The sequence below is a fragment of the Anomalospiza imberbis genome, chromosome 2 (genome assembly GCF_031753505.1).
Source record: "Anomalospiza imberbis isolate Cuckoo-Finch-1a 21T00152 chromosome 2, ASM3175350v1, whole genome shotgun sequence".
In the NCBI taxonomy this organism is placed as follows: Eukaryota; Metazoa; Chordata; class Aves; order Passeriformes; family Viduidae; genus Anomalospiza; species Anomalospiza imberbis.
Window position 1 is genome coordinate 56,927,286 of NC_089682.1, and position 14,463 is coordinate 56,941,748.

Genomic DNA, 14,463 nt, shown 5'->3' on the forward strand with positions numbered 1-14,463 from the left:
TGTCAAATAAAGGGCATTTTTGGTGTATTGTCACTGACTTAACTCTAAAAGCAAATCATTGTTCAAGACCCAAAAGCAGCTGAGAAACTTACATAAAAGCAATGAAGAAAGGTGATTGCTGAAAGCTCTCCTGCTCACTGGTATGGAAGCAGTCTCTGTAACAATACCTTTATGCCAAATTTAATTGTATTAGCACCCTTTCCTCCAGCCTGCCCCTTTCCCTATATTTTGGGCTGTTTTGCTGGCACACAGCAGGCCTATGGGTGTGTTTGCAATTACAGAGGGTGAAACAGGAACAGCTCTGCCTTATCTCCCTGGTTTCCCAATGTCACTAAGCGCATTTTATTTTGAGATTCCTGATGGTGCTTGGCAAAGATAAACAAAATCTTCCATCAGGAAACCTGGGAGCTATTTCCACAGGAAGCTTCAAATCACTAAAGTAAATAAAACCCTTTTACATTATTCCCAGCCATGTTATTTAGCTAGCCTGAGCCTGTAACAATTGGTGAGGTAGGTGTCATATATTAGGAGGCTTGTAGCCTTTAAACAAATGATTCTTTTGGAATCCTGTGTATTTTGCCTCTGTTCCTAGATTTATTCAGAAAATAGTCTTCACTGAAGGCACATTGAGGAAGAGCTCCAGACCTGACAACATAAAAGTAGTTGTAACTGTATTATTCTGTTGGCATGCTATCCTTTTAAGCTAAAAATAGTTCATTTGTCTCAGTCCCCCGGGATCTTAAGTTTCATCTTAAGAGTTTTGCTTGGCTCTTCATAGCTTTTACTGAGTACTGCCATCTTCAAAAGGAAAACTTACCACTATTCCTAGCCAATACCTGGCTTTCCCAACACACATCAGAACAATTTGAAATGTACTGTAAGATGCAGCATCTTCTTTCTTCCAAGTACTTATCCATATTCAAAATGTTTGCCATCTGATTGTTTTTAAGTGTGTCTGAATTTAATGATTTTTAACAAAATCAAGTATAGGATTCATGTCATCTAACTTTAATCTTACAGTTAGGCACCTAAGCCAAAGCTGATCATGTAGGATCTCTTAATAATTAAGCATGACGGACCAGGATCTCTGGAATTTGACCCATCTTAAAGGCATGGTTTGCACTGCCCTCTGAAAAAGCCTGTGTCACCCCGTGGACTGTAAACTTTTGCCCACATACAGAACACAAAACATCTATATTGAAGTAGATGTCTACATTTTGGCAGCTGAGGCTAAATATTATGTATTCCACGTATGGAAGTGTTTCATCTTAATAGCACTTCCAGTCAATATGTTCTTAATTAAGATTAGAATCTGACACCACACACTCTTACGTATCAATCCTGATGGATCCTGATGGTTATCACTCATACATGATTTCATGGAATTTGAAGTTTTTCTTATAGCTTTGTTTGCCAGAGAGAGAAAAGTGGTATCTCAGTGGAATGTAAGTGGAACAATTTAACCCCTAGGCTTTAATACCCAGTCTAATATTCAAGTGTCACTGCCTCCACTAGGTTGATCTTTGTACTGCACACCTGAGCTACAGCTGATGACAGGCACACACTTTGCTCCCACTGCAGGGGCACGATGAGTTCAACCAGCAGAAATCAGGCCTCTCCCTGGGAGGCATCTACTGTCAGGAGAAATTTCAATCCAGGACTAGCAGGAGCTCATTTACCCTCTGTTTAACTCAGGGCTAGATGTGGAAAAGAGGATGTTAAGGGGAACAACTGATGCCAGGCTTCCAATAGGCAGAGAGCAGTGAGCAGGTTATGCTCATGGTCCCCTGGAAGATAAAGCAGGTCAGTTTGCAATGTGACGATTTAGGGAGAAGCTTTCTGATGGATTGGTCAATCAATGAGAGAAGTTAATGAAAATATATGTGGGATATTATTTGGGATATTATTCACTTGAGAGGTACTTTTTACACATTCCTGCTGAAGTGACATTAAACCTGAAGCAACACCAGTAAGAATGAACTGAATGGAAGTCAGTGTTGAGCTGTTCATGATCTGAGAAACAAGAAAAGAAGGTATAATTCTCCTTTATGAAAGAAGAAGCCATTCTTAGGATTTCAAGTCAAGTTTACGGCCAAGTGCCGTAGCAATTAGTAGCGAAAGAACAATTGAAAGTGGCCACAGTCGATGTCACTTGACCAAGAAGAAGGAAATTATCAGAATATTGGCTACAAATAAACCAATAGAGGTTGCATTCTATGAGTGGAAGTGCTTTCTCTCAGGAACTTCTACTTTCACTGAGGTCAGTGGTGTAAGCACCTTGCTGGAGGGATGACCCCCAGGTGGAGGCAGCTGGGAGGCAGCTGACACCACCACAACTTTGCACCACTCCCCAGGTGGAGGAAGTTGCAAGTAACATTACAAAAAACTGCAATCAGGACCTATTCAAGTAGGGCTTTCTACATTGGTGGCTAAAATACTCCTGCCTGAACCATCTGCTATGAAGTGCAAACTTAACCCATGTCTACACTTAGTAAATTGTTAGTGCAATGATCCTTGGTTTCTCTCAGGTGAAAATAATTTTTCACCTGTGATAATGCCAAGCCACCTAAACAAAATATCTTCATCCTAGTGCTGCCCACACACAGCTGGTCACCCAGGACAGAGGGTACTGCTTCTGCTTACCTCTGGGTGGCTGGTAGGTTTTAAATGCAGGGAGGGTAAACACCTCTGCTCCAAGGGAAATCTCAGGCATGTGACCATAGATGTTGCAATTTCTCAGGACTTGAAGCATTTTTAAGAAATAGAGATAATTTATCTGAATACTTGTGAATCATAAGAAAACAGTACAAGCAAGCAAGTGATGAAATGCAGTATTTTTATACTGCCCTCTTGAGATTCCTTTTCTCTTATGCAGTTCACAAGCTGAAGCTGTGATCAGAATATTTCTCCTTTTTCATAGCCCCACTGTGTTGTCTTTAAATAATTCTGCTTTTGGTACCTTGCCCCAGTCTGTCATAACTTGGCATAACATTTATACAAACTCATTACTTCCAAGAGCAACTTCAGTTTACACCAACTGACATCTGAGGCTAAGTGTATCATAGCTCCAAGAAAAATTATAAGAATACCTGGAGCTGAGTGTATGAAAGGAAAGATTACACGCCTGAGCAGGAAGACAATGACATTGATTAGTTCAAAGGCTTCCTGATAAAGGGGGAAATATATGCTGTGTTAATTTTGGCTCATTAGTTTCATATAAACTAAAAAGTGCTCTTGATTTTTGACAGATGTACCAAGTGGATTCCATATTAGTTTGGAAAAAATGCCCATTGAAGGAGAGAATTTGGTATTGTCCTGTTCAGCCAACAAATTCCTGTACAAAGACATTGCTTGGATTTTACCTAGGACAGTCAACAATCAAACAAAAGCAAAGAAGTCTCACAACAGGGAGTACTCCATCACCCTCACTCTGACCATCAAAAACGTTTCCCTGGCACACTCAGGCACCTATGCCTGCCGAGCAAGGAACATATACACGGGGAAAGAAGTGCTTCAAAAGAAAGACGTTACAATCAGAGGTGAGCACTGCAACAAAAAGGCTGTTTACTCTCGGATCCTCAAATATAAAAGCACAAGGAATGATTGTACAACACAAAGCAATGTAAAACATTAAAGGACTCATTAAACAGTAAGAGATGTCTCATATCATCTTGATTTTTGTATTACTGTTGCTACCTTTCAAGCCCTGAGGTGGTGCTCATTTCCCCATGGGTTGGAAATAGGAGGAATAGCAAACAAAATCCTAACGCGTGAGCTTCCAGTTGAGTTCAGACGGGTGTTTTCTGCTTTGGAAAGGCACATGGAAGCTGGGGTTTGGAAGATCCCCCGTGCTACATTTTACATGCCGTTATTTTTTCTCTTGCTGTCTCCTACTGAGCAAAAAGGAAAACTTTGGATCAATCTTTTCTTCTGCTTTGATATCAGCCTCATCAAAAGTGTCAAAGCTGAATAAACTGATTAACTTTAAAAACTGCTGTTTTCAGTCAACAATGGACATTTAATAAGCTAACTTGAATGTGCAGAATGCGCACAATTCAGTTTGAGATTGACTGGACTACATATTTTTTATTTTAATCTGATCTTGATGGACTTATAAATATTACCTGCTGAGCAAGTTCTAATACTTATTTATTTGAAATTATTTTCTACACTAAAGTACATTAATCTTAAAAAAGTATCTTCTAAAAGAAGTATGCAGGGAAGAAATAAAAATGTTGATATAATGCACAGACCTATCATATCATTTATAATAATGATGATTTTACAACTGACAGACATGAACCATGTTTCTCCAAATAAATCCAGGTAGACTTCCAGTTGCTGTGTTGGTCAATTTTTAAAGTCAGTTCTGCACTAATGTAAAAACTACTGATAAAAGTGTGAGTGTTGCTTCTGGCTTGAAGATTCAGGAGTTTGTAATGTAATTATTTTATTAAATGAGGAATGTTACACTAACATGACTGACAAAGTTTTAGCCAGCACGGTTAGTTAATACATTTTTAAAATACAAATTCAAAATTGAAGCCATTAAAAATATTCATTGCTTTTGGTATGCAAACGACAATTGGATTTATTATGGGGATTAAGAAGCAGCAAATCTGCTGAAGGACAATTAAGGGCAACCTAAGAATTCCTTGTGAGTATTTCCCCTTTTCTTTTCCTTTGTCATGATTTTGCTATGAGGTGTTTCTGTGTGCTATAAAATTCTGTGTAAGGAAAAAGTTACTATTTTTAATAGATCTGATAACTTTATTTTTTTACAATTACATAGCTTTTATTATTTTTGGTTACATTTATGATTGATCATTTATATAGCATTTACATAAGCCATAACAAAACAGACCACAATGACCAAAATAGCTACAGCAAAGGAACAAAGTGGCTGTGCTTTTAAAATAGAGGGTGACAACCTGACAGTTTCTTGCGCTTGGGAACTCACCAGACTATTTCCTCCTTTAGGTATCGAGACCCTGTCCCACGGCTAAACTTGCCTTTCACGTGGGAATTGCTTTTGTCAAGTGTGAAAGGGTAAACAATAGCATTTCCCCATAATGCCAGTTTCATGGAGCCTAAAATGCTTAGAAAACAATTGATAACCTGGAAGTTGTCAGAGTAAAGAAAAGAACAATCATTTATATCTTGAAATGTCACCTATAACCTGCTTGTATACAGTAACTCTTTTGTTCATTATTAGCATGATGGCTTCCAGAAACAATGTGTTCTTGCAAAGGGATCAGGCTCTCTTTTTTCCTAAAACATGCCTAAAATGCAAGTGAAGTAGTTGGCGATTGCTTAAAAATGGAGCAAGCTCACTCTTTAGCATTTGCAATTCATCAGAAGAACCACAATACAGAATCCCCTTTTTTCCTAGGGTATTTTGTGGGAAGACATTTGATGGTGAGGTGGGCGGTGATGACAGGACATTATGAATTTTCCATGGCCTTGGGAGCCGAAGCACGATGATTTGTAGCAGCCAGTTGCCAGGCAATATGAGTTTGGGTCAAAAAAAAAAAAAAAAGAAAAAGAAAAAAAAGAGATGTGGCAATGAGACTGTTCTTCTGTGAAGTTGTTGTGCATTGCAATGATGTATGTCACTGCTGAGTGGAGGTCCCACCAGCCTGGGCTCGACCAGCACTCAGAGGGCCACGCTGTGCAAGGATGTCCTAACATCCCAATGTGGATGTCCGTGTTGGAGGGCACAGAGAAAGCTCACTGGAAACCTTTGAGGAAAGCAGTTCTTGGTGGCAGGATAAAAACTGCTGATGTCACTTTTGTTGTCCTTGGATGACTGGAGAATCTCATGGGTTTGGGAGTTTCTCTGCCTTCTGTTGTGTAATATATTATTTAGGGAGAAAGGTGTGAATTATATTTCTTCTTTTTTTTTAAGTGTTTAAAATAAAGCTTGTATTTATATTTTTGTACTGATTAATAAAAAATAAGTGAACAGACAACATAATCCTAACAAAGGGCAAAAATGGATGGAATGCAAATGTAAACCTGAAAATTAACAAATTGTAATTTTTCCCTTTGTTTGCTTTTAAAAATGCAAATTTCCCCTCCCTACCACCCCAGGTCAGAAAAGTACTCTGATAACAGTGTCCTCTTCTCCCCTCTGCAACCCCCCTGTCACTCCCCTGGACCAAATTCTGCCTACAATGAAGTTCCTCAGAGTAACTGAGAGCAGAGCTTGGCCAGCAAGGCATCATTTGTGGGCAAGCATGAAGGCTGGGGTCACATATGGGGAGCTGCCCTGGGAGCTGAGCCCCACACTGTGCTGGTGGCCAGCCTAGCCTCTCGGCTTTGGAGTGAGCAGAGTAGGACATTGGAAACTATCCCCCTTGGCTTCCCTGCAAAAATGGATGGGAGAAAACAGGTGGTTTGCAAAAGAGAATAATCCTCAGGTTGACCAAGTCCTTGAAAAATCAGCTGATTGTAGCAGAGAAATTATTGAAAGTGTGTGAATGTTGACCAGTTTTAAGCAAAAAAGTTTTTCGTAATATGAAGTCCCATCTTTAGTGTATGGCTATAAACAAATTAAAATTAATCACAACTCACAGAACGTGTGATTTGCCTTTGTTGTGTCATCTTGTCTGCCTTCATTTTGGATGTCTGGGCTGGGGTGTCTGTCAGGGACTGCTGAGAAATGTCGAGTTCTGCTCAGCACATGTATGTAGACACACCTCAGACTGTGCCTGTTCATAGTGTTGTGAAAAATGAGAACTGAACAAAAATCGAGGCGAGCTATCAAGGAGAAGAGGGCAGTGTTCTTGGCTGCAAGGCAAATATAGTTGACTATGCCATTGTGTAGGTATGTGATGAAGAATTTACAGTGACTCTCATAAGCAATGCTGTTTGGCAAGAGAGAACAAATTGTCTACCAGGCTGTAAACAACAAATATCATTGCCTGTGAAAATTACTGGCTTGCAGCTCAGAAAAGCCCAAAAGCCATAGTCATTGCACAGTCATGACTATGTTGGAATTAATTTCAAGGGGTAAGGGCATTGCAAAGATATCCCACTTTAAAGGTGTTTTTAGTGCTGTGGGGCTCCTGAACACTGAAAAAGTTGGTGGTACATAGGGGTTTAATATTTCTTGAGCGTTTTTATTTATGGCTGGTAACAGAATAATTATGAAGATGGAAATGTCTGATGGCCAGTTTTTCTGTAAGGATAAAGAATAATCTTCCAAACAGAACATCAGAAATTCAGCTGATACTGAACTTGGTGTATTGGCATCTGTTGCAGCTTGAAAGAAAATATTTGCAAATAGTTGGTTTCTGCTTTTTTTTTTTGTTTGTTTTGCTTCATATTTGGAATCTATGTATTACCATGTTAGTAATTGCTGATTCTGGCAGTGTTCTTGAAGGGAAAGATTGCAAATAATTGGAGAGGGAGTCTGAGAGTATTTGAGGGAGTCTGCAGAGTATTTCCACCTGTGACACTGTTCAGGAGCTCCCGGAATTCTCTGTGACTACTTTACATGGACCAAAATACCAAAAATAATTATCTGAGAGTTACAAATGAGAATGAAAGATGTTGCCATATAATGTGTGTAAACGTTGTAAATACCTTGACCTTTGTTAGACCAGCCTTCCAAACTGTATGAAATGAGGGAAGGAGTGGCAAAGGGTTGAAATGATCATGAGATTGTTTTGTTTCTTTCAGAGATGACTTTAACATGATGTTTGTAGTGTGTTTTTGAAATGCTGTGGTGTGGTTTGGCCAGGCCTGTTATGTTCAGCCAAATATCTGAAATGCAGAAGTGGAATAATTTATGAAGACTTTGGTACAATGCTTCCGTGCTCATGGTTACTGGTTTTTGATTATGTGAGATTACTGAATATGATTCGTAACTGTACTCTTTAAAGGAAGTAAATTATCAAAGTCATATGCATGGCTATCACGGTGTCCGGAGCTGCAAAGTGCTATCAGCAGCACAGAGATTCTCTGCTACAAGGGTGTTCTGATGATTCTTCGAATCTTTGGTGTCACAGTTTGTTTCTTTTGAGGATGAAACACTGAGCTTTCATAGAAAGTCATTGCTTTCGATATAAACAAGTGTGGTTGGTCATGGAATTGAGAAAATCTTTTGAACACTGTCATCACTGGGTGCTCATTGGTCACCATAGCATGCTATTGCTGAGTAATGGGAGTTTTCTGTACACACCAAACACTCCTGAGCTAAGTAGAACAGTAAATAAAATCAGTGAAAAATGAGCTTGGTAGAAGAGCCGTAGCAATCTCTAACACTGGTAAAATGAGTGTAGGGGAGATAATTAAATCCCCACCATTACAAGAATGTAAAACAAAGGTGTTGTTTTGTCTTATAGCTCAAGAGGCACCAGCCCTGCTGCGGCAGCTTACGGATCAGACAGTGAACGCCAGTAACTCTGCCATGTTGGAGTGCCAGGCTCGTGGTATTCCTGAGCCCCAGATATCCTGGTTTAAAAACCATGAGGAAATACAGCAAGAACCAGGTGAGAGCTTTGTGTACTCACCTACTTCCTACAGCAGGCTTTTTATTTACCCATCTGCCTTAGGCAGCCATTTGCAGAGTCATTGGTCCCAGCACCTAGATGTAAGGAAGGCAGGCAGCAACCCAGGTGCTCCAGGTAATTCTGTCTCACTCCAAAACATGAGCCAGGCTGGAGATCCAGACACAACAGGTCTTTATGGAATCGGTGAAACATTTTTCACTTTAAAAGAGTCATCTCCAGAGAAACATATTTCCCTCCATTCGTTATAGAGGGAGCCCAAGGATCAGGTGTCTTGGCCAGCAGGTATGGAAGTGCCAGCAGGTATGGAAGTACCAGCAGGAGTCTGTGGTCAGGCACTCAAAGTCTGTTCATGAATAAAAAACTATCCAGGAGACTAAATCCATGTCTGGGGTGTCCAAAATCCAACTGCATCTACCAGCGGCAGAGGAATCCAGGTCTCATGCAACAGAAAGGAACAGCTTCTCAGGTGGCATGTTGCAACAACAGGAAAACTCTGGGAGCTGTTTACTGATGTTTCTGGAATATGGCTTCAAAGATCAGCTAAGGCTAAGTGTCCAGCTGCTGGCACCATCGTCATGGAAGTGTTCCTTGGATATTTCAAATGGAAATGAATGATGGAGGAAAAGGGCAAAACCTTCCTCATGGGAATTCATGCACATTTGGTTCAGAAGCACACACTGAGATAGTGTTAAAACACTCAGCAAAGATGTTCAAGGAGGTCTGGTCCAAAGGAACTTGAATTTAAGATGTAGTCTTCTACAGAACATTTTAGAAAGTTTGTAGCTATGGTTTTGTCCTGAATATTGGGAATTACTATAGCATGAATAAAAACAACTGGAAAAATTCTGAGGATTTCTCCAACTGAGTTATAAGCCTGTGCAAACTTGCAGCCCAGGCACTAAGATTAATCTAGAGACAGATTCCATAAAGCTTTACCGTGATCACATTGCTGTAGTGTGCATTAATAACACAATCTTCCAAAATGAATGTTATGTGTCTAACTTGGGTGTAATGCAACAGATACAATTGGGAGCCAGGGAGATGTCTCCAGAGGGTAGGTCAGAGCACTTCAGTTAGGTGCCTGAAATAGATGATGGGAATACATTTTGATGGGACTGTGGTTCTGATGGAGCCAAACACAAGTGTGTACTTGACTGCACATTTCCTGGCTAGAAGGTGCCTCAGCAGCAGTCCTGAGGCCAAATCTGCTCCCTGCCTCTTCCTTGCTTCTTGGAATATTGTCGAGGCTGTCTTCTGGATTGACCTATCTGGAATAAGCAAGATGTTTAAAACTCCAGGTAACTCCTATGCTTTAGGATACACCTCATGGGCATTCTCTTTGCACTATCTGGAGCCCCTTTGCAGAGGAGCCCATTGTTCCATGCCACATGGGCAGGTGAGATTTGGAGCAAGTCTGCTGCCCATAGGGACAGTCTGAATGGTTTTTGGAAGGGCTTTAAGCTTGAGCTGCTTCTGTGACAGACATGGGCCTGTAAGTGCGGTAATCAAATTATCCTTTTTCCAAAATCTGCAGACATGCTAAAATGCTCACCTGGATGAAAGCATAGGCACTGTGTTATCAACATAAACAGTACCGAGTACTTCCAAGATTATTCCCTTAGGCTGAGCTTTTTGACTTACACAAGTGCTTTTTAAACACTGATTTTCAAGAGACTCACAAGGCGTTCAAGTGTATTTGGCTTTCCTGCAAGACAGCATTGGGCCATGCAGTCTGTGTCTCAGATTTCTTTTCAGAAGGACTTGAAGCAGATACTATTACACAAGGGCCAGGTTTTGTTTATATCCTGGCTCCCTCTCATTGCAAAATATTTCATTTCACAGGAATAATTTTAGGGCCTGGAAGCCGAATGCTGTTTATTGAAAGAGTAAAAGAGGAGGATGAAGGACTTTACCAGTGTATAGCCACCAACTTGAAAGGGTCCGTGGAGAGTGCGGCGTATGTCACGGTACAAGGTAAAGCACCACACTAAATGGGAAGAGCAAGCCTTCCAGAGTGGTGTTCTTAGGCTGGAATGGCAAGGGTATGACCTGGGACTCCTCTGGTGATCTCTGAAGCAATTTGAAGGAAGTCCTAGCAAGGGAAGCATACCAGGTTGGAAAGGAAGCCCAGCAGGAAATGCTAACTCAGAGTGTGTTTATACTGACCTAAAAAGAAGAATTGCTTCAACTCAATAAAGATCAGGTCAGGGTGGAAGACAAATGTAAATTTAGTATCAGCAAAACAAATAGAAAACAGAGTAAGTAGCACTCTCCTACCCACACATTTTCCCATTTCAGGTTAATTCCATAGAAATTAGAGGCCTGGGATATTCTCATTTGTTTATTTTTCAGTGTAAAGTGAACTGCCAAATCAGACTAGAAGATTTAAGTCTAGCAATAGCTACGTATGCAAAGGTACTACTACAAGGAAGTAGTTTGATTTAGTTATTTCTGTAACCATTACTTGAGTTATTGTGCTAATAATTTAAATGTCCAGCATTGTTCTGCCTTCTGACAATCTTGACTCATGCCTGTGGTAGTGAAATTAATTAATTTTACATTGAATAAAAATAAAGTTTATTAAGTGACCTTTCAATTTCATTGAGTACCCTTTTGGCTCACAAATTATGAGATTAGAGAAATAGGTTGACATTCTCCATATAGGTCAGTGTTGTGCATGTATTAAATTTGACATAATCTATTTTACTGACCTGGTGTTAAGTAAGTAGTCCTAGATGCATTTAGTTGCTTCTTATAGAACACAATTTGACTATAACCAGGCCTCTTAGGCAGAGATTATATGTTTGTGGATGTTCTCATATAATTGTTAAATGTGTCTGAATACTTCTCAGTATTTGTAGCATCCTGCAGCACAAGACAATTACAACCAGTACTGATCTTTTGCCATGAGTGTGCTAGCAGTCTGAGTTAATAGTGGTGATACAATGATGTTTTTGCTTTAAAAGGTCAGGGATAAGTATATGCACGTGTGAGCTTGACTAACTGGTGAAACTGAGCAGGTAAAACACCTATCCCCTTATGAATAATTCTAGAATTGTAGAATGATCTGGGGTGGAAGGATCATTAAATATCCTCTAGCTCCAGCCTGGTCTAGTGGAAGGCAGGAACACCTCCATCAAACCAGGTTTCTCAAAGCCCCCTCCAACTCAGCCATGAACACTTCCAGGGATGTGGCACCCAGGACTTCCCAGGGAAACCTGTGCCAGGGCCTCATCATGCTCAGAGTAAAAAATTGCTTCCTAATATCTAATCTAAACCTGTCTTCTTTCAGTGTGAAAGCATTCTCCCTTGTCCTATCTCTCCATGCCCTTGGAAGAAGTGACTCTCCAGCTCTCTATTAGACCCCCTTTAAGTAATGGAAGGCTGCCAGAAGATCTCCCTGGCGCCTTCTCCTCTCCAGGCTGAACAATTCCAGCTGTCTCAACCTGTCTTCATAGGAGAGGTGCTTCAGCCCTCTGCTCTTCTTTGTGGCCCTCCTCTGGACTCGCTCCAGAAGATCCACATCATTCTTATGTTGGAGGCCCCAGAGGTGGATGCAGCACTCCAGGTGGGGTCTCACAACGGTAGAGTAGAGAGGCAGAATCACCTCCCTCTAAGTGCCTTGATAATACTAAGGCTTTTACAGCTGCTGTAACAGCTGAATGAATAACTTGTGCCAGCTGCTTGCTGTCCAAATCATCCTACTAATTCATAGTCCTGGACAATGTAATTCATTATTGTATTGATTTTTAGCATAATTGAAGCTTGGCTGTTTATTACAACCACAAGCATTCTGTCAGAGGGCTTCTAGGAAGTCATCTATCCTAGTCCAGAGGAGAGGAAAGAGAGCAGCCAGGAAGGCTTCTTCTGTGGTTACGTGTCCTGAGGGACAAGAGCAGTGCTCTTGTACAACTTCTATGGGAGCAGGAGATGAAGACTACCACATTAAAATTTATGGCTTTGAGACTGGATGATGAAAAGAGAGACAGTTTGTCTTATCTACTACAATCAAGGAAAATGTCTTTCCACTCTTTTCCTACTACATGAAGGGATGTCACTAGAGGTTTTTTTACTCATTCCTGCACTGCTCTGGAGCAAGTGTCCCTTTCCCAGGAAATGGCAGCCTCCCACCTCATTCCTGAGCCTGGAGGGACAAGATCAGAGCTTGAATGTGTGGTTTTCTCTAAGCTTTGCCACTTTCTTGTCTCTCTGAGAAACACAGGCCCTGTGCCTGCTGCTGTGAGCACCAAAGCCTTGCCTCTGTCCTGGGACTCTCGGAACACGGGGCTGCAGATCAAAGGGAACAGAGCAGTGCCGCATGACGATGGCCATGTTTAGCAGATTCAAAAAGTAGTTTGTGAATGAGTCAGGAAGGAAACTGTCTGCTCTCTTTATTTCCTCTGAAAAAACATTCTTATACTCACAGATAAAACAATGCGTTATTTTTGTGTCCAAGATGGATGAATGGATGGTGGAATCAAAGGGCTGTTTTTAAATAATTGCAGGCTGTGTTTGGTTTGGAACCAGGGGTTGCTGAGCTGTGTGTGGAGAAGGGCCACATCTGTGGGCATGTCAGAGCAATCTCTCTTCTTACTCTTGGCTAGGGAACCAAAGAGGCAGCCTCCTCACCCCTCTGCTGTCCTGCAGACATGGGGTGGTGCAGGGGGGCTTTTGGTGGGGCTCAGGGGAGAAAGGGGGCAGCTGCTTGGGGCAGTCAGACAGATGGGACAGAGCTGCACACAGGGAAATATCTTTGTCTAATGAGGTGTCTGGGTGAGTAAAGCTCTGGGATGGAGGTGTAAGGGGATGCCTGAAATCTTCAGCTACCAGGCAGAGAGGGATTTAGTACTGATTAAATCCTCACCAAACTCTGCTAATCCTAAGGACTCTTCTGAGTGTTTCTGCCTGTTCTGCCTCAAATTAAACCTTTTTCTACCCAGCTGAGAGACACTCAGAGAGCTCTGACTTCAAGGCTTTCAGCAAGACTAGGACTCTGGCATTTGATAACCCAGCCCAGCTGGAGAAATGCTTTCTGGTTGCCTACATTTGCTCCAACATTTCAAAGACAGCACCTTTGCATCTCTTTGCTGACTCCTGGGCAGCTGCTGTAGTGGCTAGAGGGTTGCTGTCTTCCACCCCAGGCCTGGCTGTATCTCCTGGGTGTTCCATGTCCTGCCCTATGAAGCTGTGGCAACCAATGAACCTTCAGCCCCTCCAGGTTTGGCTGAATAGATATCAGGAACTATTATCTGCCATCTGCAGGAGTGCTGCCCAGAAGCAAGGGGAGACTATCAATATGTAAAAGGAAATGCTGATGCCGGAGAGTAGGCAAGCTGCATTAGGCTGTATTATTTATGCTATCACTATACTCCATATCTAGGTCAAGTACTTGAAAAAATGCTTGTGAAAAGAGAACTCTCTTGGTATTTCTGGAGACTATTGTATCTCCATTCATAGTTGCAGTCATGTTTTTCCTCAATGAGCCTTATTCTCAAAGCTCCAGCATGGACATGCCAGGGAAATCTTAGATATGGGGCATGAATACAAATCTGATTATCTGACTTTTAGGGAGACAAAACATTATGCTAATTAAGCAACACATCCTCTGGACAAAGCTTTGTAGCCTTTTGTCTAAAACCAGCGCAATCCCTCTGGGTTACCCAGTAACTCACCAGTGAGACACAATAACACCTTTTTCATTTGTTAGGAGTAACACCAAGCTGCCGGGCTCTGAAACTCTGCAAGTGCAGTTGACAAAACTACTGTGAAATTATGTTCAGAACTACTCCTCCTTCTCTTCTCACTTACCTTCTCTAGAGGGTATATCAGAATAAGAGGCAGGATATGATGGTTCTTTTTGCATTTTCTACCAATCAGATGGAAAACATATTGTGGGAAGTGTAGGATTTTGACACGATCACAGGATTTGCAAAACAAACTGCCC

The 14,463-nt window shown here is 41.3% G+C and overlaps 2 protein-coding genes across 2 annotated transcripts in view; one reads left to right on the plus strand and one right to left on the minus strand.

Moving 5' to 3' along the window:
- Positions 1-14,463, plus strand: part of FLT1 (fms related receptor tyrosine kinase 1) — a 106,623-nt gene that overhangs the window by 64,083 nt on the left and 28,077 nt on the right. The window contains exons 13-15 of the mRNA XM_068181193.1: positions 3,249-3,539; positions 8,352-8,498; positions 10,362-10,493. Of these exons, the coding sequence (XP_068037294.1) occupies positions 3,249-3,539; positions 8,352-8,498; positions 10,362-10,493 (570 nt within the window). The remainder of the gene's footprint in view (positions 1-3,248; positions 3,540-8,351; positions 8,499-10,361; positions 10,494-14,463) is intronic.
- PAN3 (poly(A) specific ribonuclease subunit PAN3) overlaps positions 9,555-14,463 on the minus strand; it is a 114,008-nt gene continuing 109,099 nt past the window's right edge. Inside the window, exon 20 of the mRNA XM_068181196.1 lies at positions 9,555-9,787. Coding sequence (XP_068037297.1) covers positions 9,701-9,787 — 87 coding nt within the window. The 3' untranslated portion in view covers positions 9,555-9,700. The remainder of the gene's footprint in view (positions 9,788-14,463) is intronic.